Genomic DNA, 26,152 nt, shown 5'->3' on the forward strand with positions numbered 1-26,152 from the left:
AAACTCTGGGTGTGGTAGTTACTCCGAATGGGAGCCGCTTGAACTGATTGTGCAGGCCTGCTACTATGAACCTGAGGTACTTACGGTGAGCAGGGTGTATTGGGATATGGAAATAGGCATCCTTTAAGTCCAGAGTGGACAGAAAGTCACCTTGTTGAAGGAGAGGGAGCACTTGCTGGAGTGTGACCATGTGTAAGTTATCTGACTGAATGTATAGATTTAGTTCTCTGAGGTCTACTATAGGCCTGAGAGAGCCATCCTTCTTGGGAATTGAAGTACAGGGAGTATACCCCCGCCCCTTGATATCTTAATGGGACTGGTTTCATAGCTCCTTTCTATAACAGATTGAGAACTTCTTGCTTTAGAAGGGTAAGATGTTCCTGTGACATTGCACGTGATTTTGGAGGAATATTTGGGGTATTGTCTGTAAGTTCCAGGCAGAAACCATATTGGATAATTTGTAAAACCCATTTGTCTGAGGTGATTGTGTTCCAGACAGGTAGAAATTGGGAGAGACGTCCCCCAACGGAAGTGGAATGATCGAGCATTGCGGAAGGAATTCACTGCTTGTTGTTTGCAGGGGAAGTGCATGTGGAGTTGCCTCTGCCTCTTCCCTTACCGTGGTTTCCTCTAAAACCTCCTCTGAAATAGCCTCTTGATGAGGGCAATTGGTTGTTGCCTTTGTAAGAGGAGGAGGGATTTTCTGTGGAAATATTTTTGGAGCCACCCCTGTAAAAAAAAGTGCAGAAAGGAACGCCTATTCACAGGTAACGGCAAAGCCCCATTGACTCTGCGACCTCAGTGTCTTTATTCATCTTTTCCAGTGAGGTGTTTAGTGCTGGACCAAAGAGGTGTTCCTTGTCAAATGGCTGGTTGAGAATAGAGGCCTGTACCTCAGGTTTGAACCCTGAAATTCACAACCATGCATGTCTGCGTAGCAGTATGCTGGTGTTTAGTGTGCATGCTGCTGTGCCTGCTGTATCTAGGGAACACTTGATGAAGGTATTGGTGATACGTTTGCCCTCCTGGATAAGATTGTTTACCTTAGAATTATGCTCATCGGGCAGAAATTGCGTACGTTTTTCTAACTCATTGTAATGAGCCATATCATATCGGGATAACAAAGCCTGAGCAATGTGCCAGTGATTAACTGCTTGTGAGGCTACCCTTTTGCCAGAGGATGTTTGAAAACCTAATCTGCATGGTTAAGCATTCCCTTAATCTTTGGCAGTGTATGTGTAGTTTTTTTAGAGGAACTTTGGGTCTCAAACAAGAAGTCCTCCTCTAATGCCTCCTTATGTAGTTCCAACCCATGTCAGGGTCGGTATCTGTGTGTGGGTCAGTGTTATAATCCTGCCATGGGTTAACATCTTTTGGCCTATCCTCCTCCCCATCCCCTTCAACGTGTGGGTCAGGTGATAGTGAATGTAAATGTAAATGTATGTATACTTGTAAAGCGCACTGTTACCCCATCACTCGTGGCATCCTGGCGCTGTATACCCTGGGGAACCCGTCCTGGCTTTCCCTGTGAGAGGGCACCCCAAGGTGAAGCCAGGCATCCCCGGTGCTGCTAGGGCCGTTGTGGAGATTAAGCAAGCTATTGCCCAGAGTTGCAGAGTGGGACCCATGGTTAGCATAGGCACCTAGGCGAGAATTATCGAGTCCGCGGACATTGACCCAAGACCCTGCCGCATCGGGAATTGAACCCTGGTCCCAGGCTGACCTCTGCTTCAGGGTCTGCCGCTTCTAACCAGTGAGCCACACTTCTCCACGCAGTGGTGGTGGCGAATTTGTGGGTGTGATAAGTAAGTGAGGATTAATAGGGGAAGGAGGTGAAACTAAGGTGGTGAAGGGTTAGTAGCCACATTTCTTTTCTTCAGGGGCATTTGGTGCTCATCATGTTGGCCTAGCTTCCTTTTTTCAGGAAGTTTGGCATGGATATGTCCAGTATCTGGGTTAATAACCAGTTCTTTCTGTTTCAGAACTGAGGCTCTTTTAGCAGAGTCTTTTTATCTTTACTTGTCATTTCGGTGTTGAAAGTTTCAGCTTCGAACTCTTTGGTACCGAAGATTTAGTCTTCGACAAAGAGGGAACAAAAATGGAACGTGGACCAGGACATGCACCGAGGTTTTTGGTTCGGTGCCGGCATGGGGCAGACTCGCTCCCGAGATGCAAGGCTTCTCTTTGTGTTTTGGCACCGGGCCCCCGGGCGGGGTGCTCAAAACTTTATTTCGGTGCCGACCTTGGCCCGTAAACACAGGAAGGACCGGAGCCTTTTTAGGTCTCGCGACCTATCAATGCGCGCATTGAGCGGAGCGAGAATTCATGTCTCGAAAATCCTCGTGAAACCAAGGGCTTCTTGCGCTGCGGTTTTCATTGAGTTCACGTGACCAAACAAGCATGCGCATTTCCTTCTCCTCCCCTACGGCCGCACAGCACATCAAAGGGCTTCGCCCAGCATGCGCTCTGCGGCTTCTTCTCCCCTACCACGCTTCTCCTCCCCTAATTCATCATGGCTGGCCGGCCGGCCGGCCGTACTTTCAGTTTCCCACCGCTCTCTCTTAGTGGCCTCACATGTTTCACATTCCACGCTGGGCTGGGAGCAGATAACCTCCACCAAATTCCATGAACGTAAGTACAACACTGTTGGCAATGACTAACTTTGTAAACTGTTGTTGTTTTAGTCCAGGCAGTTTCACATAATGAAAAGGTTTTGAAATTAAAATGTTGCGTAATTTGTTTATGAAACTTAGGAATTTTAAACATACGTTTAATTGCATTTACTTAGTTTTTTTTGCCTGTGCTAGATGGCTAACAGAGTGATGTACCTCAATTAAAACATGCAAAATCGTATAAACAAAACGTGAGACCTCAAATTACACAGTAAGCACAAAAAATATATAACCCAATATACTTATTTAAGTATCAGTAACTAGCATCGCCGTGCAATGAACATGCTATTCTCGCCTGCAGTCCGAGCAGTGTATTTTCTATTTTAAAACACCTGACAGAAACCGAATATGCATACTGGCCACCTGTTAGTTATTGGGTCCAGACGTAATGGCGTATTTTATGTAAAACGGATGATCGTTTTTAATAAGTCATAAACATGAAAGCTTTTATACAGCAACTTTAATAGAAGCAGCAAATTCCGCCTTGTTCTACCTCTCTCTCTCTCTCCCCTACGTTTACGCTCAACCGTCTCTTTCTCCCACTGTTCTGTTTCTCTTCCCTTGTCTACTCTCTGTCTGCTCTCGTTAGTAATGAGTCTCTTTATGTTTTCTAGCAGTCAGTTTTATTTGATCTCTTTTTCCATTTACTTTCTGTTTTTTTCTCCCTTTCTTTCCACTTCTGTCTTTCCCCCAGCACCTTCCCTTGCTCCCCTCACTTCCTCTTCTCACGTTACTCTTCCTTCCTCTGTTGTTCTCTCACTCCTCTCTTGTGCTTTCTCGTGTCCTTCCCTCGCCCTCATGTGACTCCTTTCTACTCCCTCTCTCACTCTATCGTTATTTTCTTTCATTTTCTCTGTCTCTCATTCCTTCCGAGCCCGGCGCGGTTAGGCCCAATGGCCCTCCACAAGTTTTCCGATCGAAGATCTTTGAGTCAAAACGGTGCGCAGAGAATGGGAAACGTGATCGAGAAGCGAAACTGTCAAGAGTAGTGGATTGCGGGTCGAAGGGAAACCGAGAAACAATGCCGAACCGGAGGGCAGCAATTCACAACCGAACTCCATGATAGAAAAAAACAATCTAACAATGGAGCCGATACCCATGCGCACTATCACCAAAAGGAGTCACCTACCTCGTGACTGGAAACGACTTCTTTGAACAAAAACAAAGTGCAAAAGACCCAACACTAGATGGCGCGCTATGCAAAGCATGTGATCTACAGCTCACATGCCTTGAACATAAGGATATTTCTCGTTATTATGCCTCCCCTGAGAAGGCATAGCATTTTCATGTATTCTCAGGGCTACCATTCAAGTTAAATCTAGGAATGCACCAAAATTCAGGCGTGGACATGTGGGATTTCCCAGGCTCCACCCATGGAATGCCTCCCTGCGGCTTGCGCTGCCTTGCTTTACATGTGTTTTATCAAAAAACGCACTGCCACGCATGCCACGCAAGGTGGTCTTGTGTGGCTTGATAATTCTCATCTAGGTTTTGTGTTGCCCTTGCGTTATCTTGCCTGGCACAAGGGCGACACAAAACCTTGATAAATATGCCCCTAGTTGTCAATGTATTGCCATTCAGGCCCTCATTGTATATATTATCATGTGTGCTGTGGTCAAAAATTAAAAAAAACCATTGGAAATTCAGTGCAGGTCACCAGTGTTTCCAGTCTTGACCCATGTTATTGGTCTTACACACATTAAAAGGTTTCATTTACCTCACAATTCTCCGAAAATTAGCCCAAGTTGCAATTTGCAAATGTGGGCAACTTTTTTTGGTGTACCTGGGCCTACTTTTCGTCCCTTCATGCCCATATTTACTATCAAATAGCACATGGGCTGGCATGAGGCTAAGGAGAGCAATATGGCTGAAACAACAGCAACAATCAACATTCCTTCACTAAAGGTTTTTAGCGCAGATAGTTGACCCTTTTAAAATGGCAATACAGTTTTGCATCACCTAGGTCAAAATGTTGTAATTTAAGTATAGGGACACGTTTGGGGAGGGAAACAACAAACACTCCATGGTTTTGACTCAAAGCTCGATCAACTAAGATAGCATGATATGGCTTTGCCCCAAAACCTAACACCAAGTGACACCTGGTGAAAACGAGGGGGTAAGCAGCTAACAAGACTTGTCTATTTATGACTACTTAGGAACTGTGCTAGAGAATATCTCTTGGGTGAAAATCCTATGTGCAACACCTCTCAGAAGATAGGACGTGTTGGCCCTAATTTCTCCGTTAATTAATTTTTGACGTATTTCATTGGCCTACTGCGCTTTAAATGTAATTATTTTTATTAAGGCTGAGGTCTAGCAACCTCTGTCTAATCTAAAGTGGTCTTAATGTCTTAATAGGTTTCAAAAATTTTACGGATCCAATGTTTCCATACAAGTTGGGATCTCTTAATCACATTCCATATCTACTTGCAAAACCTTATACTCTATAGAATGTACCGGCTAGGAAAGGAACAGATTTGTGTCTCTCTTACACCACGCAACCTGGTGCAAGAGCGGCGCAAATCTTAAGTTCAATTTTGGAAGCCACGCAAAGCCACTTTGAGTGGCTTTGAACGGCTCCAAAAACCTGGCGTAACACAATGCAGCGCAAATTGCAGTGTTGCGTTACTCTGTCCTCGGAGGGCGTTCCATGGGTGTTAATGGGGGGTCCCACGCAACTCCCAGGTTTTCGATGCATTCACAGATTTACAAGACCTTGAAAGCCTGAGAATGCGCCAAAAAGATATGCCTCCCCAGGAGAGGCGTAACAAGGAGAAGGAATATGCTACTTACCAGTATGCATCTGTTCTTGGCATAGAGGGCTGCAGAGTGGTACATTTATGAATAGATCGCCATCTGGTGTTGGGCTCGGATGATTGCACTTGTTTTTCTCTTGGAGAAGTTTTTGTCGTCACAAGACTGATGACTCCTCCTTTGGTTGCTAGTGCGCATGGGCATCGGCTCCATCCTTAGATTGTTTTGCAATAGTAGGGTTAGATGGAGTAGTATGATAGAATACAGATAGAAATTCCCATGTAAGTGTATCTAAATAAGATAGTGTTGGAACAGACACAGGTTTCTGGGGAGGCTGGGAGGGCATGTACCACTCTGCAGCCCTCTATGCCAAGAACAGATGCATACTGGTAAGTAGCATATTCCGTTTGAGGCATATGGGCTGCAGATGGTACATTTATGAATAGACTATACAGCAGTTACCTTCCTAGCGGTGGTCACCAGTGTCTGTTGCAACAGTTTGAAATAAAGTTTTTAGTACAGCTTGGCCCACTCTAGCCTGTTGTGTCACCTGCACATCTACACAGTAGTGTTTTGTGAAGGTATGCAGTGTAACCCAGGTTGCTGCTTTGCATATGTCATCTAGAGGAATGTTTCCTAAGAATGCAATAGATGCCCCTAGTTTATGTGTAGAGTGAGCTCTAGGAGGAACAGTTAATGTCCTCTTTGCTTTTATGTAACATATTTGTATACATTTTACAATCCACCTGGCAATGCCTGCTTTAGAGATAGGATTGCCCTTATGTGTTGGAGAAAACGCTACAAATACTTGTTTGGTTTTTCTGAAAGTTTGTGTTCTTTCTATGTAGTACAATATTGCCCTTCTTACATCTAATGTATGTAGGGCCCTTTCTGCTACCGTCTGTGGTTTTGGAAAGAAGACTGGTAGTTCCACTGGTTGATTGATATGGAATGCTGAAATTACTTTAGGCAAGAATTTTGGGTTTGTTCTAAGAACCACTTTATTTTGGTGTAACTGTAGGAATGGTTCTTGTATTGTAAATGCCTGTATTTCACTTACTCTTCTGAGTGAAGTAATGGCTATAAGAAAGGCTACCTGCCATGTAAGGAATTGTATTTCACACCTATGCATAGGTTCGAAAGGCGTTCCCATTAGTCTGGTGAGTACTATGTTGAGATTCCAGACCGGGGAAGGCGGTAGCCTTGGTGGAATGACTCTTTTGAGGCCTTCCATGAAAGCTTTTATTGCTGGCACTTTAAACAGGGATAGATTTTGCCTGTTTTGTAGGTACGCTGCTATAGCTGCAAGATGTACTCTAATAGATGTGTAAGCAAGGTTACATTGCTGTAAGTGTAGTAAATAGCAAATAATCTCTTTAGTGGATGCGTCCAGAGGGTTGATGTTATTACTGTTACAGTATATAGCAAACCTCTTCCACTTTGCTGCATAGCATGCTCTGGTGGTAGGACGTCTTGCTTGCTTAATGATTCCCATACAGTTTGGAGGTAAATTTAAGTATCCAAATTCTATGACCTCAGGAGCCAGATCGCTAGGTTCAATTGTTTGGGATCTGGGTGCATTATTTCTCCATGGTTCTGTGTACGGTGCATGGGTAATATTTCTAACTTTTGATGTGGCACCTGTGAGAGTTGCAGTAGTGTGGTGAACCACGGCTGTCGTGCCCACGTGGGTGCTTCTAGTATCATTGTCATTGAATGTTGTTGCAGTTTTTGAACCACTAATGGAATTAGTGGGAGAGGGGGAAAAGCGTATGCAAATTTGTTGGACCAATTTATCCATAACGCATTGCCCTGCGACAGGTGGTGTGGGTACCTGGATGCAAAGTTTTGGCATTTTGCGTTCTGATGAGTGGCAAATAGATCTATCTCTGGTTGTCCCCATCTTTAGAAGAATGGCTGCAGTATTTGGTCGTGCAGTTCCCATTAGTGTATTTGTTCTGACTCTCTGCTTAAGATGTCTGCTATCTGATTTTGAACTCCTGGTAGGTGTTCGGCTTACATATAGATCTTTTGAGGAATGGCCCATCTCCAAATGTCCTGCGCTAGTCTGGATAGTTGGAGAGAGTGTGTCCCCTCCTGTTTTTGAATATAATACATCGCTGTCATGTTGTCTGTTCTGACCAGGACTGCTTTGTTGAGAATATGCATTTGAAAAGCTTTTAAAACTAGAAACACGGCTAGTAGTTCTAGATAATTGATGTGCAGCCTTTTTTGCTGTACACTCCATCTTCCCTGCACTGTATGTTTGTCCATATGCGCTCCCCATCTGGCGAGCGATGCATCCGCTGTTAGTATCACTTGTGGAATCGGTTCTAGGAATGACCGCCCCTTGGAAATGTTTGTTGTGTTCCACCACTTCAGAGAGCGATGTGTGCGGTCGTCTACCAACACCAGATCTGTAATCTGACCTTGAGCCTGATTCCACTGTGTTGCTAGACATTCCTGCAGCGGACGCATTTGTAGTCTGGCGTATGGTATTAGCAGTATGCAAGAAGACATCATCCCTAATAACTGCATGAACACTCGGGCTGTTAGTGAGTGTTGCGGTTGAAATCTTTGGATCAACGTGAGCATTGTTTGTATCCTGATTGGATTGGGGTATACTTTGGCTCTTTCTGTGTCTATAGTAGCCCCTAGATATTGATGAATTTTGTTTGATTGCAGGTGGGATTTTGTGTAGTTCACCGTAAACCCTAGCTGGTGCAGCAACTGAATGGTCTTTTGTGTGTTTTGAAGACATTCTTCTTGTGATTTGGCTTTTATTAGCCAATCGTCCAAGTAAGGGAAGACATGTATTTGTTGTCTTCTTAGGTGTGCTGCAACCACTGCTATGTATAAGAACAACAGGAGTAAAACCCATAGACCACGTCGGGATGGGTGTGGAGTATAAAGAACAACAATTCCCAACAGGTGTCAGTTAAAGAACAGTTAAATGATGTATGCAGTCAGCATTACATAAACAAGAAACAAGGAGGCTCATATGGTTTAAAAGCTTGTTATTCACCAATTCAGAGGAGGGTGTTTCACATGGAAATACAGTTAGGCAGCACTGTACAGAGAGAATCATGTGACAACCCGAAGGCACTTGGTGAGTGGTGATATTTACAATTGGTGAAAGGTGAAGATGCAAGTGCTGAACGTGAACAGCGTGAACGGCGCAAAGTGACAAAGACATTTTACAGTGATGGCTCCGCAGGATTAAGTTAGTCACTTAAATCATGGAACAAACAATTTTAACAGGAGCCAAAAACGTTAGATGTGCCATAAAATTGCGCTGTGATGTCGACGGCGTTTCGATGCCCGGAAGTTGGAATCGTCATCAGGACAGGGTTGTCGAATTTTGGGCAGTGCTGTGGGGAGAAAGGTCAAATCAAACAGGATAATGGAAGGGCGACATGATTAGTGATGGGGTGGCGATGGGGGGGGGGGGTTTGATGCAGGGGGTGGGGAAGGAAGGGAGGAGCGGGGGAGCGGGGGAGCGGGGGAGCGAGGAGGGAGAGAGGACCGGTGCACGCATGCAAGAAGGTGAGGAGCTAATCAAGGGTGGGTGTCAGGGGAGTGGGAGATGTATAGGGGTGCCTGGACAGTGCCAGAGGATGTGGATAAGGGTGTGGGGGCCAGTCAGATTGTGATTGAATTGGTGAGCAATCGCGCATCGGGGTGGCGAAAAATCGAGTGGTAAGGTGGGTGAGGCGTGACTGGTGGATGGGCGGCGAAATCCAGGGGAATGACGCTTGCATGGTGTTGAAGGTAGTTCCTTGTGTGGACGATGTTACAAAAGGGCGTGAGGGGGTGAATCTCTAGGCATGGCAGTTATGAACTACTGTGATAAAGGGGTTACCCGCGTGGGTGGGGACGGTATAAGGCAAGGTGCTCAGACATACTTGTGCACGCAGTGACAATCGCGTGGTCAACAGGATACCCTGGCGGAGGCAGCGGATGCAGCGTCTAGGGGAGAAGGACAAGAACCGTCATGACCAGCAGTGGGCATGATCGAGTGACAGGCTCCTATCTTAAAATTATAAATTACCTGCAATTGTTTGGCGTAGCCAAGGGCAGGTATGGCGTGGCAGCGCCTATGAGGAGGAAAGAGCCACCAGTTAAGGTTAACAAAAACCGCAGTCGGCGGGGTGGGTGAAAAGTGAATGCATACACGGAGCGGCCGCCCGATAAGAGCGGTTGCTGGCGTGCTCCACGGCTCAAATGGGTGTCGTACCTGACTGAATCAAGGCGGCCGGCGGCGATGAGGGCTCAGACCGTTCGTGCGGCTAGCGGTGAATCGAAGCAGCTTCGTGGACCCGGAAGGGTTCTAACGTTGTATATACAAAGTGATTGGGTGGTGAACTATGGGGGAGCGTGTCAGGAGGGGAAGGGGGCGGGACTAGGGCTGTGTCACAGTGTTGCCGGAGCAACGGGGAAAACAGGAATAACTTGTATTGAAAAAGGAAACATACATAGTTGGAATAACGCAATGGAGGCTGGACTGAAATCAGTACAATTATCACAATCAGAGAATAGTAGCCCAAACAATTGGTAAACTGGAATGATGGAAGACATTGTTTAAACACGGGTTGTAAGACATGAGTCAAGTGGTGTAAAACCGGTCAGTTAGTTTACATGTTTGAAATTGAACGGAATGAGTGGGCGTATATGTTAACACCACAGTACAAAGGTGGAGCACAATGTTCATACATGGTTAAGACAACTGTCAATGGCGACTAAACATTTGACATTTAAAACAGTTGGGGAATAACCGATGAGAATACATATGTTACCAAATAATTCTGACTCAAAGGGCTTGGAGTCTACAACCCAGGTTCAATTTGATATGGGGAAATGTGATTAGGAGGGATGCTCAGGTACATGACCTGGCTGCAGGTCAGGGCTGAGTGAATAGAGGCACAGAGGGTTAGTAAGGGGAGGATGGCAAAAGTGTGTAGCAACCAGGAGGGTGCATGAGGATCATGGTATTAGATGGTGATGGTACTGTTCCACTCGTCAAGAGTGTTGAGGCCATGGTTGACAGAGTCGACGCGTGAAATCCATTTGCATTCTGCTCTGTTCAACAGATTGGACATAATTCCACCTCTGCTTGGCAGTGTAGGTTTTTCAATGACCATCCATCTCAGGTCTGTGTCAAGATGTTGTTTTTCGAGGAAGTGTGTGACCAGAGGGGCGGTCAACACTTTGCAGTTAATTCTGCTTCTATTCTGGATGATCCGCTGCTTAACCATTTGGGTTGTCTGGCCGATGTAAATGAGGTCACATGGGCAGCGGATCGCATAGATCACATTTTGAGTCTTGCAGTTGGAGTGGTGGTTGAGTTTGTGAGTGAGGCAGTTGTAGATGAATTCTTTTGTGTTGATGGTGAGGTCGCACACACTGCAGGATTGGCATTTGTAGTGGCCAATCACAGGTTCCAGGCCTCAGGCGGCTGTGATGGTGTGTTTATCCGTGGGTTGGTTGGGCCAGGTGATGGCATGTACAAAAGGATTGGCGATGTTATTACCCCATTGATAGGAGAACAAGGGGGGGGTCCCGAAACTGTTCTTGGGATTGTAGGAGTGGCCAATTTTTCTTGATTATTTTACTATTCTTGTTGCTATCAGGGCTGAATGTGGAGACAAATGGGATTCTGGTCAGCGTTTTTTTATTGTTCGGGGTCAGCAGGTCTTCACGGTGTTTGTAACAGGCGCGTTTCTTGGCTCTTGTCACTAGGCGTCGTGGGTAACCTCTGTTGATAAGCTTGGTAACCAATATGTCAGCCTCCCTGAAGTAGTCTTTGCGCCATTTGCAGTTGCGGCGGATCCGCAAGAATTGGCCATAAGGTAGTCCATCACGCAGGCCTCTGGGATGGTAGCTGGAATAGTGTATCAATGTATTCCGCTCCGTGGGTTTGCGTTAGAGGGATGCACCGAGACCACCATCTTCTGCATGAATTATAACATCAAGGAAAGGTAAGTCGTTGGTATTGTATTCACTTGAGAATTTGAGGTGTTCCTGTGCGTTGTTGAGCCAATCGACAAAGGGTAAAAGAGTATTTGGAGAACCATTCCAGATAAGGAGAATGTCATCTATGTACCGTTGCCACAGATCAATCTGTGGTCGGTACGGGTTGATGGGGGTTAAGGATAAGTGATTTTTCCATGTCGTGGTCAAACAGAATGGCGAAGTTGGGGGTGAAGCAAGCGCCCATTGAGACTCCCTTTATTTGTAAGTAGAACGTGTCTCTATACAGAAAGTAATTGTTTTGCAGTGCAATGCAAAGTAAGTCCATGATGAATTCAGTTGGGATCTTTGTGGGTTGGGGTCTGGAAAGCAGGAGTTTTTGATCACTTCGAGCCCTTCACGATGAGGAATGTTGGTGTAGAGTGACTCGATGTCCATGCTGACTAAAAGCTGGGTGGTCATGTCAAAGGCCTTATCCTCTATGGTGTTAATGAGGTCCATGGTGTCTCGTATGAAAGTGTCGGTGGTGGGCACAAATTCCTTGATGATGGCATCTATGTACTTTCCCAGTGGTTCCAGTATAGACCCGCACCCGGAGACTATGGGTCGTCCTGGTGGATTCGTGGCGTCCTTGTGTATTTTCAGAAGGATGTAAAGGACGGGCGTCCTGGGGTGTGGGTTGTTCAGGTATTCAAACTCCTTTTTGGTGATGATGTCAAGGTCCCTGGCCAAGGTCGTAAGTAGATAGAATCTTTTCTCTAATGTCGTTCAGAGGGTCTCTGGAGAGAGGGCGGTAGTGTTCCGCGTTGGAGAGTTGGCGTTTGATCTCCTGGTCATATTGGGTGTTGCTTAGGACGACGATCCCGCCGCCCTTGTCCGCGGGCTTAATGATGATTTCACTGTTGTTTTGGAGGGAGTTGAGGGCATGTTTTTCAATTAGGGGAAGGTTATAAGGGATGAACCGTGGTGTAGTTTTGAGGTCCATCACTTCCTTCATGACTAACCGTTCAAAAGCCAATATTTCGGGTGTCATCAGATTGGATGGGGGATTGAAGGTGGACGGAAGCCGAAAGAGAGAGACCTGGAATGGCGTAGAGTCAGGTCTATCAGCAAAAAAGTACTTGAGGCGAATTCTCCTGAAGAATTTTAAGAGATTGGATTGTAACTCCAGGAAGTTAGTTCGTACGGTGGGTACGAAAGTGAAACCCCGTGATAGAAGTGTGGTTTCTTCAGTGGTCAAAATGTGATTGGAAAGGTTGAAGATGGGGATGGTCATTTCAGTAACCACTGCTAGACATTTTGTGAACACCCTTGGTGCTGTTGTTACCCCAAACGGAAGGACTTTGAACTGATAATGTTGTCCTTCCACAACAAACCTGAGATATTTTCTGTGGGATTTGTGAATTGGGATGTGAAAGTAAGCGTCTTTTAGATCCAGTGTAGAAAGAAAGTCCCCTTTCTTCAGTAAAGGAAGTACTTGTTGGAGCGTGACCATGTGGAAATGTTCCAAATTTATGTATGCATTGAGAGGTCTGAGGTCTAGTATTGGCCTTAGAGACCCGTCTTTTTGGGGAATTAGGAAGTATAGAGAGTATACCCCTGTTCCTTGTTGATGTTGTGGAACCTTCTCTATAGCATGCTTTTGTAGCAGTGATAGTACTTCCTGTTTTAACAATGTTAGATGATCTTGACTCATTGGACGTTGTTTGGGGGGGATGTTTGGTGGGGTAGCTGTGAGTTCTAGGCAATAACCATGTTGGAGAATTTGTCTCACCCACCTGTCTGATGTGATGTTTTCCCAGACAGGTAGGAACTGTGATAGACGTCCCCCGACCGGTGTTATATGGTCTGGGGGGAGTTGTATGAAGTCACTGTTTTGGGGTTGGGGAGTTGCGGTTGTTGTTATTTCCGCGACCTCTGCCCTTGTTGTTGTTACCTCTGTAACTGCTTCTTGAATTACCTCTGGGTGATGTTGGTGTAAAAGAGGTAGATTGCTGGCTTGTGCCTGTATTGTTTGACCCGCCTCTATAGGTGGACCTACGAAAGGAACTCCTTTGACTTGGCTGTTGCAATGCTCCCATTGATTTAGCCGTTTCCATGTCTTTTTTCATTTTTTCTGACGTCTCATCTGTGCGTGAGCCAAAAAGTGTCTTTTCATCAAAAGGCTGGTTCAATAATGATGTTTGTACTTCTTGTTTGAACCCTGAGACTCTGAGCCATGCATGTCTTCTTAACATGATACTGGTGTTGATGGATCTTGCTGCAGTGTCTGCTGCGTCCAAAGCACATTTAATGGAAGTGTTAGTTATTATCTTCCCTTCCTGTATAAGCTGATCTGCCCTTTTTTGATGTTCCTTAGGGAGATGTGTAATGAGTTTTTCTAACTCATCATAATGAGCTCTATCATAGCGTGCACATAGCGCTTGTGTATTAGCTATGCGCCAGCTGTTTGCCGCTTGGGATGCTACTCTTTTGCCAGAGGCATCTATTAACTTGGACTCTTTATCAGGAGGAGGAGCTTCTCCTGTAGTTAATGAGTTTGCTCTCTTACGAGCGTTTGTGACTACTAGCGAGTCGAGAGGTACCTGTCCCCTGATAAATATTGGGTCCTTTGGGGCTGCCTTATATTTTTTATCAATTCTTGGGTTTAATACCCTAGCCCTCACAGGATCTTTGAATATGTCAGATGTGTGATTGAGAAGACCCTTAAGCATAGGTAGTGTTCCTGATGTTCTTTGAGCAGCAGGTAGTGTTTCTAGAAGGAAATCCTCTATTTGAGGTTCCATGTGTAAATCTACCTTGTGGTATTTTGCTGCCCTATTAATTAACTGTACAAAACCTGTATTATCATCAGGTGGTGAGGGTTTTGAGGGATATAGTTCAGGGTCGTTATCGTTATCTGACCCTGCATTATAATCCTCCCATGGGTCTGCTTCATCAGGGGCAGTGTTGTCATCCCCATGAAGTTCTCCCTCCCCTGTATCACTTTCTACATCTGTTTGAGGTGTAAATGGTCTTGGTGTAGAAGGTGGAGGAATAGCTGGCAGAGTGTGAGGAAGAGGAGAAGATGGTGTGTCTGTAGTTTGAGGAGAAAGGGGAGGAGTTGTATTTGTCCCCATTGTTCTCTTTTTAGGAGGAGGAGCTTTGTCGTCCAACTGTTCATTCTTCCTCTTTTTAGGTAGTTTTGTCACCACCTTGCCAGTTTGCTGATCGATAAACAAAGTCTTTTGTTTTGGATCTGTCTGATGCTCCTGTGTCGGTACCGAAATTGTTGGTTCTGAAAGGTGCCTTTGCTTCTGACTGTCAGTGTTCTGTTTTCTTGGTACCGAGAATTGGCTCGATTCCGATTTTTTCGGTGTTGAGTAAGTCTTCGGCGTCGAAGCATGTTTCGGTTTCGACATGGAATGTTTCGACGGTGAGCTTTCCTTTGTATGGAGCTTGGGTGTCGATGTCGATGCCGATCCCTTCTCGGATCCGACATAGTGGGAGGCCGAGTATTTCAGTTTCGGTTTCGTTGCCGGGCATGAAGGTGGGGCGTCGGAAACTTTTTTCGGTAGTCTGACCGGGCTCGAAAGCGGGGTCGACACCAAACGGGGTCGGTTTTTCGGTAAAGGGATGTCGTCACTCACGGTTTGATGATCGTCGATTTCTTCAACATCAGACTCGTCCACTTCCAAACCCGGCTCCTCCTCATTTTCTTCTTCTTCGGGGTGCTGGGCCTCGAACAGCTCCGGGATTGCATCTGATTGCATTCTTGACACTTCGTGTCTTCGGGCTCGACGGTTTCTAATCGTCGACTTGGAGGAGAATGCTGCGCAGGCTTCACAGTCCCTGGATTTGTGTTCCGGTGATAGGCAAAGATTACAAACCTCGTGTAAGTCCTTGTGTGGGAACTTAGCACCACATTTTTTGAATGGAGTCCTTTCCATGGACTCCGGGCTGGACTACGTCGAGATAAGCCTCCCGGTCTCGTCGACTTAGAAGTTGTAACTTTTGTTGTTTGACGTCGAAACGCGTCGAGATGGAAGTAAACTCGCGTTCGATAACAATACCGTCGAATTGGAAAGGGAATACGCCCCGAAATATCACTTTTTTCCCGAAGTCGATCCGGAGCGCTTCGATCCTCATCCGAACCCGATGGCGGAAAAAAACAATCTAAGAATGGAGCCGATGCCCATGCGCAATAGCATCCAAAGGAGGAGTCATCAGTCTCGTGACGACAAAAACTTCTCCAAGAGAAAAACAAGTGCAATCATCCGAGCCCAACACCAGATGGCGATCTATTCATAAATGTACCATCTGCAGCCCATATGCCTCGAACATATCTTTATTTCTCCTCGTTATTCCTCTTTTTATGTGTACTGCATTCTGCAGCTCACAAAGAAAGAGGATATGCCTCTCCCGATTATTTTTGTACAGGAAAGGTGCCCCTTCCTGCACAAAAACAATCCTGCATGCAACACATTCACCCTTGGACTATGGTACAAGGGTGCCTGCAATGGTGCTAGGCTGCCTATTGTGCGCCACAGAAGGGAGAAAAGTCAAGATTGCGATGTTTGCCTTAAATGCAGTCCATTCCTACCCTATACCAATGACGCAGTGCTGCATTGTGATTTGCTGCGCTGCACTGCACCACTATTTAAGAAATAAGCCCCTGAAAGCGTACCTCTAAGGAAGTGTTTGATCCATGCCTAGAAAATGGTATCCCCGAAACTTTGTGTTAAACTCTTGCATGTTGAAAAGAAATGATAATTTAAACTCGTCATGAATAGCTATATTTTTAGGAGTGTGGAATTCTAAATTGGTAGTTGCAGGCTTTAATTACTGGATTTTTAGTAACCTTGCTTTAATATCGCAGGGGATTTAATGATCTTTTGCAATGATCTCCTTCGATTTGATTTACTTTCCAAATTCTTTTCTTTATCTTACAATTAACAAACTATATGTTGGGGAGCACAATAACACTTCTCTGGGTGTAATTTGTGGGTGTGTGTTACATGCTTATGATGTGGCCGCAATATAGTAAGTGGTGTGGATCTCTTGGGGTCCTGCTTATACTTTAGAGAGTCTTCATCATTTTACATTATGCATTTAAGTATGCTATACTTGCCCCATTTGTTGCTGCGCAAGTGCCTTTTTATATAGATGTCATATATTGTTGTTCAATCAATGGGTTGAACAACAACATACCCTTGAGCCATCTCCCTAACGCCTTAACAGCGGCGGTTTTTTCGCCACGGTGCGGGCGTTCTAAGGGGTGGGCAGGGCTCCGTCGTTGGCCATTGGCCGACGGCAGCACTAGGGAGGACGGGAGCACGCAAGGAGTTAAGGATATTTCTGGATCGTCTGAATTTAACCCGTGATCAAACAAACCTTTTTACTGGCTGACCTGGCCCTATGGATATAAGCATGTGCTTGTTCTTTACAAATTTTATGACAAAAATCTTTCTGACTAAATCTTTATATGTCCATCAGTTGCACTCTTTTAGTTCCACTTTTAACTTAAGTTTGAAAATGTTCTTAATGTTGTGCAACTGATGGACATATAAAGATTTATTCAGTGCGTGTCTACCCCCCACAGTTAGCACCAACCCCTAATTAAGATGAATTAGGAAGATATCGCTCAGATTACAACAAACAAGGCGGAGACCTTAGCATACACTTCTGAAGAGGCAGAACAAATCTATGGACTGATCAAAGAAACCAGAGCCTTCAGCCCACAATTAAACACTGCAAATCAATTACTAAAACAACTAGAGTACATGAGCAAACGTGAAATCAGTAAACGGTTACATGCTACAACACTAATACATTATCATCGTAACAAACGTATACCAAGAGGTTTAAGGATTGCACTTAAACCGATGTTATGCAGGAACAACAAATCCTTTCTCAATAAATGGTATCAAATACTCAATAAATGCAGCTTAGATCTGATCTTGCTGATAGTGGAGGAACTATCAAAGGAACTTAAAGAAGTGGAGGAAGAATTAGAAGGCATCAAAAGGGAGATTAACAAACATGATGACTGGAAGACATTAACAAACAATTGGATAAATATGCAAAAGAAATAGAAGACAGAAAAATAAAGAAATACAGAAGAGACACAGTGGATTATAAGTTGGAGGAGGTGTACAGTTGGGCGGAGGTTTATAATCAAAGAAAATGGCAAAAACCATCCACAAACATCAGTTCCTCTCAGGAGAGCGTTGTATCCGAGTCAGACACAACACAAAACAGAAGACCAATAGAGAAGAATGTACAAACAGGACAGAAAGCCCAATCAGACAAAGCTTTTTTAGAGATAAGCCCGGCGGCCAACAATGTTCCAACAACATCCGCAATTGTAGAACCTTCAAAACCAGGAGGGGAAAAAGAAAAAGTAAAGGAGTCAGAAGCGGAACGGGAACTGAGATCCAAGAAAAAGAAAATGAACTTGTAATTAACATCTCAGATAAATCATTGTCTAAAGCCCAGATGAACCTATTAAACAAAGGCATTACATTTGTCCCTATATACAAATCTAATCCTGAAGAGACTGAAATAGCCATATTTAAATTTCTACGCACATTGAGGCTAAAAAACTTCTTCAACAATCTTCCGCCTACAGAGAAAGTGGAAAGTACAAGTAAAGAATTCAGAGTGAAGAGCACATTTTGTGCCCCTACATCACATAAAACAATTGATGCTCATGAACGAGTGATCACTACAGAAATCAAGAATATCAATTACAAGAGCGGCACCAAAAGCAATTTTTCAAAGAAAGAATGGAATACACTTAAATCTTTGAAAGACATGACTGAAATAACTATCCAGAAAGCAGATAAAGGGGGAGCCCTGGTAGTAATGAATTCGACTTTTTACAAGGAAAGTGTCAATCAGCATCTACAGGATACGAACATCTACCACAAACTTGAACAAGACCCCACAGAAATGTTTGCAGCCACACTCAAGGAGATACTAGATAAAGCTCTAGAGATGAAATGGATTACCAATAAAACTTACCAATTTCTGAATATAAAACATCCAAGGAGGCCACAGTTCTACATGTTGCCCAAGGTGCACAAGCATCCAACACGACCACCGTTTAGGCCCATTGTATCAGCCTGCGGATCTCTCTCTGAACCAATCGGACAATATTTGGATTGGTTTCTACAACCATTAGTTCAGAATTGGTGCACCCACATAAAAGACACTACTGCATTCCTAAACATTTTACAGGATGTTGAGATTCCAGGAAATGAAGAAATATGGCTCAGTTCAATTGATGTAACTGCATTGTACACTTCGATCCCTCACAACGAAGGATTAGAAGCAATGGAGTGGTGTTTACTACAGAATGAAATTGAGGGACCAGAAATTTTTTTTTGATGGAAATCTTACATTTTGCGCTTTTTCACAGCTACCTAGAATGGGAACAAGAGTATTATGCACAATGCAGTGGGACCAGCATGGGCTTTGCTGGAGCACCGTCGTACGCAAACATTTTTATGTCCAAATTTGAGAGCGATCATATACTTGACAACCCAGACTGGAAAACAGGATTGCTGGTCTATAAACGCTATATAGATGATATTTTCATCATGTGGAGAGGTAAGAAGGAAGAACTGGAAGCAAACATTGAGAGATTGAACTTGAAACATGAAAGAATTAAGTTTACACATGAGATTGATCAGCATCAATTATCTTTTTTGGATGTAAAAGTGTCCATAAAACAAGGTCAAATATGCACGAATGTACATATGAAAGAAACGGACCGCAACAGCGGATTACACTATTCTAGCTTTCATCATCATGCTCTCAAGCGACATTTACCAATATCCCAATGTATCCGCTACAAAAGGATCACATCGGACTCCAATGAGGTTTCAGACATTATCGACAGACAGATCAAAAAATTTGAAAAACGAGGATATCCAAACAAATTACTACAAGAGTCAAAAACCAAAGTCATGGCTATGACGAGAGAGTCTCTACTAACAAAAAAAGACAAATCGAACCAAAAACTCACAGTGTGTGTTCTAAAACATTCTATGCAGTCACCTCAAATCACCAATATCATGAGAAAACATTGGTCTATCATTACTCAAGAACCTGATCTTCAACCTTTGTTCGCAGAACGGATAACATTTGCCTACAACAGATCTAAAAATTTAAAAGAACTGCTAAAGAAGAAAGAAATGAATCAAAGCAAGATAATTCACAAAGGAATGCGTAAATGTGAGAACTGTACGCACTGCAACAATGTAATAACAGGGTCGTCCTTCACACATCCTAGAACTGGGCAAATAATTCCATTAAAACATTCAAGCACTTGCGACACCAAAGGTGTGATTTATGGCATTAAATGCCCTTGTGGCAAACTATACGTTGGGCAAACAGAACGAAAGATCAAGGTAAGAATAACAGAACATAAGAGTAACATTCGGCAAAAAATTTGAAATCCACAGTGGCAGCACACTGGGCAGACACAGGACATAACATTTCTCAGCTACGCTTCACCATACTGGAAGTGATGGAAACACGCCCAGATATGGACACACATAAAATGAGACTTAGAGCAGAATATTTTTGGATAAAAAAGATGGGGAGCCTCCAGCCGTACGGGCTCAATGACAGACTGGAATTAGCATGTTTTTTATAAATCATCAGAAAGTTATTTTGTTTGTCCTGTATTGACCTCGGTTAACAGTGTTGACCCGGGGCTACATCTAAATTACGATATGATCAACATGTCATCTATCACAAGAATATGTATTGTGTACCTTGGTTACATCCCATTCCAACATGGCTGACACATCATTACCGTGATTTTAGTTACTTGCCATATTATGTTGATATACACCAGTTTTCTTTTAGGAAACTTAAGCTATTTTTCACATTGGTTCCCAAAAATTTTTTTTTGTTTACATGACACGAAAATGTTAGTATTCTGCTCGCAATAGTTTCGTATATTTCGAACTATTGCGGTCATGTGACCGCATAGCCAGCCAATGAGCATGTAAATAAAAGCTAGAATCATGCACGTTATCTTAGCTAGACCGGCATTGGTGGTAAAGAGAAGCGGTATGCGTGTGAGCATTTCCGTAAGTAACTGACACAGAACGCGAGTCGTTCCGACTTGAAAATGTTTTGATAAACTTGTAAATGCATGACAGATAGTTTCTTTAGATTATTGAAAGGGATTTTGTTGGCAAGGATCTTCGAGTCAGGTGGGAGTGTGACCATTGATTGCTATTGTTATATTATGAATAATTTTGCATTGATTGTACGCAATATGTAGTTGTCCACAACCGAGAGTCTTTGAATCATTGACGGGTAATCACGTTTGTTTTACGTATGTTATAGGAATCTTTTCAAATAACTTGTGTAGTGAATTGGACCATGTAATTGGTGTATATACATTTGTGAACATAGCTTTGGGCTCAAAATTGTTTTTTTGTTCTTTCCTTAGTGACCCCCGAAGAAGGGTCCATCTGTACCCGAAATGCATTGGGTTGATGTGAAATGCTTTAAATAATGAAATCTGCAAATATTTGAAAAATAAGAGTTTAATGAGAAAAAATCATTAAAATAAAAAACATTGCATTGGAAGATGTTTCCAAAAAATGTTTTTCATGGATTTTTCATTGAATAATGATGAACTGAGGAATAGGACCGCCTTTGGTCCAAGTAAAAGTGTGCACACCTCAAAACCGAGAGTAGTACTCCTGCCCTCACCTATGTTGAAAAATCTTTCTGACACCATATTTCCAACGAGTAGGGATAAGACATTTCTTGGCCCACCAGTCCTTTTTCACCTTTTTTAAACATTTTCAAATGTTTGTAGTGTCCTATTGTGACACTTGCACAATGGCAACTCCATTTTATGAAACCACTGGACAGAAGCTCACTGCATACCCCCACCAAAAAGCTGCAAATTGATAGCAAAAATAACATCAAGCTCTTCATAGTATTGACTAAAAGTGCTCCCACGTCTCCGCTGGTCGCAGCACGCTCCATTCCACTGGGGGATGGGAAGAACCCGATGGTGAAGCATGCCACCGAGGGAAATCTTGGTGGGTGAGGGTAATTTTAAGAAAACTTTTTGTTTTCCTTAATAGAGTGGATAGTTCAAAAAGCACAGATGGAATCTTTTTGGTTATTACAGAAAACAGGAGGGACAAACGGGCTGGGAGTGTCTGGAAATGGATTAAAGAGGCATGAGGTGGAGTTTAGACTACACAACCTTGGTGTTCAGGCAAGACATTTCATTGCACTAGCCACTGGCTTCTGAGCAGATCACTGGGCTCCGGCACACATTCTTTTACAAGTTAAGCACAGGATTTGATTGAACCATACCTGGCACCACCACGTAGGCCCTCATTGCGAGTTGCCAGGTAATTGGTGTGATATTTATTTAACATGATAAACTCCGAATCCGCTCAGTCTGAATTTATTGGTTGCAATAAAAAACTTCCAATGCAGTTTAATGCTTTCTGCACCAAAATCAACAGGTATTGATCAATTCTGAGCATTTTTATCCACAGTAAATATCAGTAGTTTCATCTGCTTATATTGATCACAAAACTCATAATTGCTAAATGTGTGTTAATTGCAGTTACAACATAAATCACAATGAAACAAGGCTGCTCGTAATGAGAGCTGTGGTCAACCCCAAATTAGGCATTATGAGCCCATCTGTCATACTGTGAACTCTGTTGCAGCTGAAGTCCCAAATTTGAGGTACAGATAACTGCAAAAAGCATATTTTTTGTATTTGCAACTCCATTTGATTACAATAAGAAGATTTTTGAACAGGAAGCCCTTGGCGCTCCTTTGTCGCTTTATTTTTTTTACATTTTGCATTGCAGTTACTTAAATAGTTACTTAAATATGGATTTTCCAACAAATGCCATGATGAAAACATGGGCTTGTACCTCACGTTTGATGTCTTTACCAGAACCTCTCTATGCACATTGAAGCCTGTAGTCAATTGTCTGTGCGTATTGACGCCTGGGACCATTTATCTTCTGGCTGTCTTCTATGCCCCACGGTTCTTTCTAGCAATGTAAAGTATAATTTGTCTGCTTTGGCTTAATTTTATTGCCTACTTTCACTTTTTAGGTCTGGCATTACTCAATACCTTTTGATTTTACTAGCATGTACTTACCTTCAAGCTCCCTTTATCTATTGGTTTACTTTTATGTCATTCACATTTTATTTCCACCCCTTACAGCTTGCAGCATGGAGTACTAGCCCACTTCTGAAACTGGATAACATTACTGTGAGTGATGGCATAATACTCTTTCCCACACAGAGCAGTTCCATTCAGTGACAGGGACAGCTCTGGAAACTGATGCTTTTTTAGAACAAAAGAATATTTTTGCTTCTAGTCAATGTTTTGTTCTTTATTATATTAGCCAGGACCTGGCAACTCTGTCAACAAAAACATTAACAAAACTATGACAAAATAAAACAAGAATGACAAAAACAAAAGGCTGTCAGACAACCCCTGACCTATTGGTTTTGGCAATGGTAGTTCCTTGGAGGTATTGGATGAACTATTTTAGTTAATTCCATTTGCCTTCAACTCATTAGTCCAATAATGGTATTAAATTGACTAATTTTAGTGTTATGGATCCAGTCGCACGCAACCTTAGGGCATATTTACAAGCCCCTATCGCCACAGGAATGTCACTTTTAGTTACGCTCCTGTGGCGATATGTGCTTCACCTTATTTACAAAGCAGCGTTAAGCCACTTAACGTGGTTTAACGCTGATTTGCAAATAAGGCCCCCTTTCACGCTGTACTTAGTGTGAAAAGGGTAGGCAATGGGTTTTGCAGTGGGTGTTCTGCCCCAACACCCCTTGATTTTGGCGCTGCCCAATATTAACAAGGTTGGCGGTAATATGGGGCAGCTCCAAAATTAAGAATCGGGAAAACCGGGTCTTGACAGGTCACAATGAGGAGAAATGCATTATTTCTTCTCGTTTTTTTCAGTTTTTATGTGTGCAATATTGTGCAGCACACATAAAAACAGCAAAAACGCCATGCATGATTGTTTAAGTGCAGGAAGGTGTCCCTTCCTGCTCATAAGCAATCATTTTAAAAACGCTGAGTTGCAACGTCTATGTGTGCTGCACAAAGCAGCACACATAGAAGTTACAAATCGCCATTTAAGATTGTTTATGTGCAGGAAGGGACACCCTCCTGCACATAAACAATCATTCCTCACAAAGCAGGCACCCTTGCACTATGGTGCAAGGTTGTGTTGGCGCTAGCAGCTAAATTTAGCGCCAGCGCAGAGGGAAATGCAGGATTCCTGGGGTGCCATCATCCTAGTTGGACTGTCATGTGCTAATCATCTTTGGTACAGCCCAGCAGGAGGGAAGATTCTAAAGGGTCGGGCTGAGACAAAAAATATGGCCAGTGAACCAAATAAAAGTAGCCTTCATTAGTGACCAAGATAGTTTAAATAGTGGCCTATATTTGCAAATCAGACCGGTTTTGAACTTGTAAAGACACAGGGCCTCATTTATGAGGCCCCTTACGCCATCGGAACGTCACTTTTTGTGACAATCCGCTGCGCAGAAGCCTGCGTGATATTTATCAGGCAGCACTTAGCCACTTTTTTTGGCTTAATGCTGCCTGATAAATATCAGTCCCTTTAACGCAGTGTTCTGCGTTAAAGGAGCGTGCAATGGGTGTTGCTGGGGGGCTTCCCAGCAACATCCATGACCTTTTGACAGTGCCCCATATTTACGAGAAATCGTAAATCTGAGGCAGGGCCAAAAGTTCACGGCTCCCCAGGGGAGGCGCAACAGTGAGAAATTTCTTTATTTCTCTTTGTTTTTCCTTTTTCTATGTGTGCTGCATTCTGCAGCACACATAGAAAGAGGAAAAGCCTCTTGTGATCATTTTTGTATAGGAAGGTTTCCCTTCCAGTACAAAAATAATCATTCCCACAGCACATGCACCCTTGCACCATTGTGCAAAGGTGCTTGCTTTGGCGCAGGCAGCCCATTGTGCGCCGGGGCAGGAGAAAGGGACAGAAATGTGCCGTATCTTATAGATACTGCGCATTTCTGCCCTTTTCTTTTGCCGTAGGGAAGCGCAGCAGGAAGGCCTGCTGCGCTTCCCTACGGCAATAACTCAAATTAGGCCTCCAGTGTATAAGTAGTTTGCAAGGTATGTTAGCCTGCATGCATTTGTGTTTGCTGTAGGTAATGTTTGTGTTAAGATTAGGAAAACCAACAGTAAAAACCTGCCCATTTAACCATAAACAGGCCCACAACCGCTAAAAAGCAGCCCACACATTGATGTCAGAGGACCAGGCCATCGGGCACTGCCTGGTTGCCCTTTAGGCCAACCAGACACTGCGATTCTGGTGTGCTTGGGTGACTTTTTGAAGGTAGGAAAATATGCGGATCATAATAAGGGGGGAATACGTTTAATAGCAACATGATTGACTTTGATGATGCTTTATCAGGTATACCTCAGACGGCTACTTAAAGCTTGAACTACACAAAGAAAATGGCCAGAGTTTGAGGTACTTCTTAGCTGTGGAAAATAAGAGGGCACATTCAAAATATTTTTTATGGTATGAGGTGTCTGCTAGCCTGGGGGTTCATTTCTGCCACCCCTTCAAGTTTGAATTGTGTTCAAAAGGGGTGTGACGTCAGCACGTGGGAGAGATGGCACATTTCATTTAACAGGAAATGGGAAGCTCTAATCAGAATCCACTCAAGAAGAAGGACAATCAGACACAGATTGGATCCAGTTGCTTATAAATATAATTTATTACCTGTTTAAAAATTCTTTATTACAATTTGTACATGTTTGGGGTGACTGAATTGATGCAGGCATTTACAAACGAGAACGGAGGCAAAGAAGAAAAGGCGTAGCCAGAACATGAGACCACATTGCCACTGTACAAGAATACAAATAATGCAACGGCTAGCACGTCTCACTTGGTACTTCTTTAGAAAAGGAATTGCATAGTAGATACAGCGATAGGAAAATAAAAAGTAAAAACCATTGTTTTCTACATCTGAATTGCCAAAACCCAGGTAAAAATATTTGTTTGAGCTGTGCCTAAGTGACACAAACACCAGGCAAAGGAGAGCCTGCCCACTGGAGAAGAGCTCATCTAAATGTTATGCCAGTAAATTTAAAGTGATCGCCAACAATGAAAAAAATGAATGCATTCTAACATCGTGCCATGCAAAATCTCAAGAAATGATTTACATGTTATGTTTCAATTCATTTCCACTTGTTGTACTTCCTACTTCCTAGCTAAAGAACATGCTGGTCATTTTATAGCCCCGCGTGTGGTTCAGCTTTTAATTACAAGAGGGTGTCATGAGATACCGCTGGTTGATTTAGAGACCTTATTGCTACTGTAAAAATGTGACTTCCGCAATCTGGATGCTGCAACTGCAGCTGTAGTGAAGCCACTGCTTAACACTTACATTCTCTGGCTAGTTTTCCAGTTTCAATCAGCCCGCATCTCCTTACAGGTGTGTAGGCTAGCATTTCGAGGATGTTATAAAGTCCTATTTTTTTAAATCAGCCTTCTTATCCAGCTCAGCATCCACAGTCACATTACTGACAGCAAATTGGAAAGTAATCATCAACTGGGCAGAGAAATGTCACGAAAAGCAACAAATTGCTGCAGTTTTCTAGAGCTATTACTTTATCATAATTTATTCCTACTGGTAGTATTGTTTCAAGTTTGACTCTTACTGACAGTGTTTCTTTGAAATTAAACATA

At 43.4% G+C, this 26,152-nt stretch overlaps 1 protein-coding gene across 1 annotated transcript in view; it reads right to left on the reverse strand.

The window, feature by feature from the left end:
• LOC147728055 (uncharacterized) overlaps positions 1–15,148 on the reverse strand; it is a 29,268-nt gene extending 14,120 nt beyond the window's left edge. The window contains exons 1-2 of the mRNA XM_086963726.1: positions 15,022–15,148; positions 13,357–14,391 (exon numbers count right to left, since the gene is read on the reverse strand). Of these exons, the coding sequence (XP_086819852.1) occupies positions 13,357–14,391; positions 15,022–15,148 (1,162 nt within the window). The remainder of the gene's footprint in view (positions 1–13,356; positions 14,392–15,021) is intronic.
• Between the last annotated feature and the right edge of the window lie 11,004 nt (positions 15,149–26,152).

The sequence above is a fragment of the Lissotriton vulgaris genome, chromosome 3_1 (assembly GCF_964263255.1).
Source record: "Lissotriton vulgaris chromosome 3_1, aLisVul1.2, whole genome shotgun sequence".
Lineage (NCBI taxonomy): Eukaryota > Metazoa > Chordata > Amphibia > Caudata > Salamandridae > Lissotriton > Lissotriton vulgaris.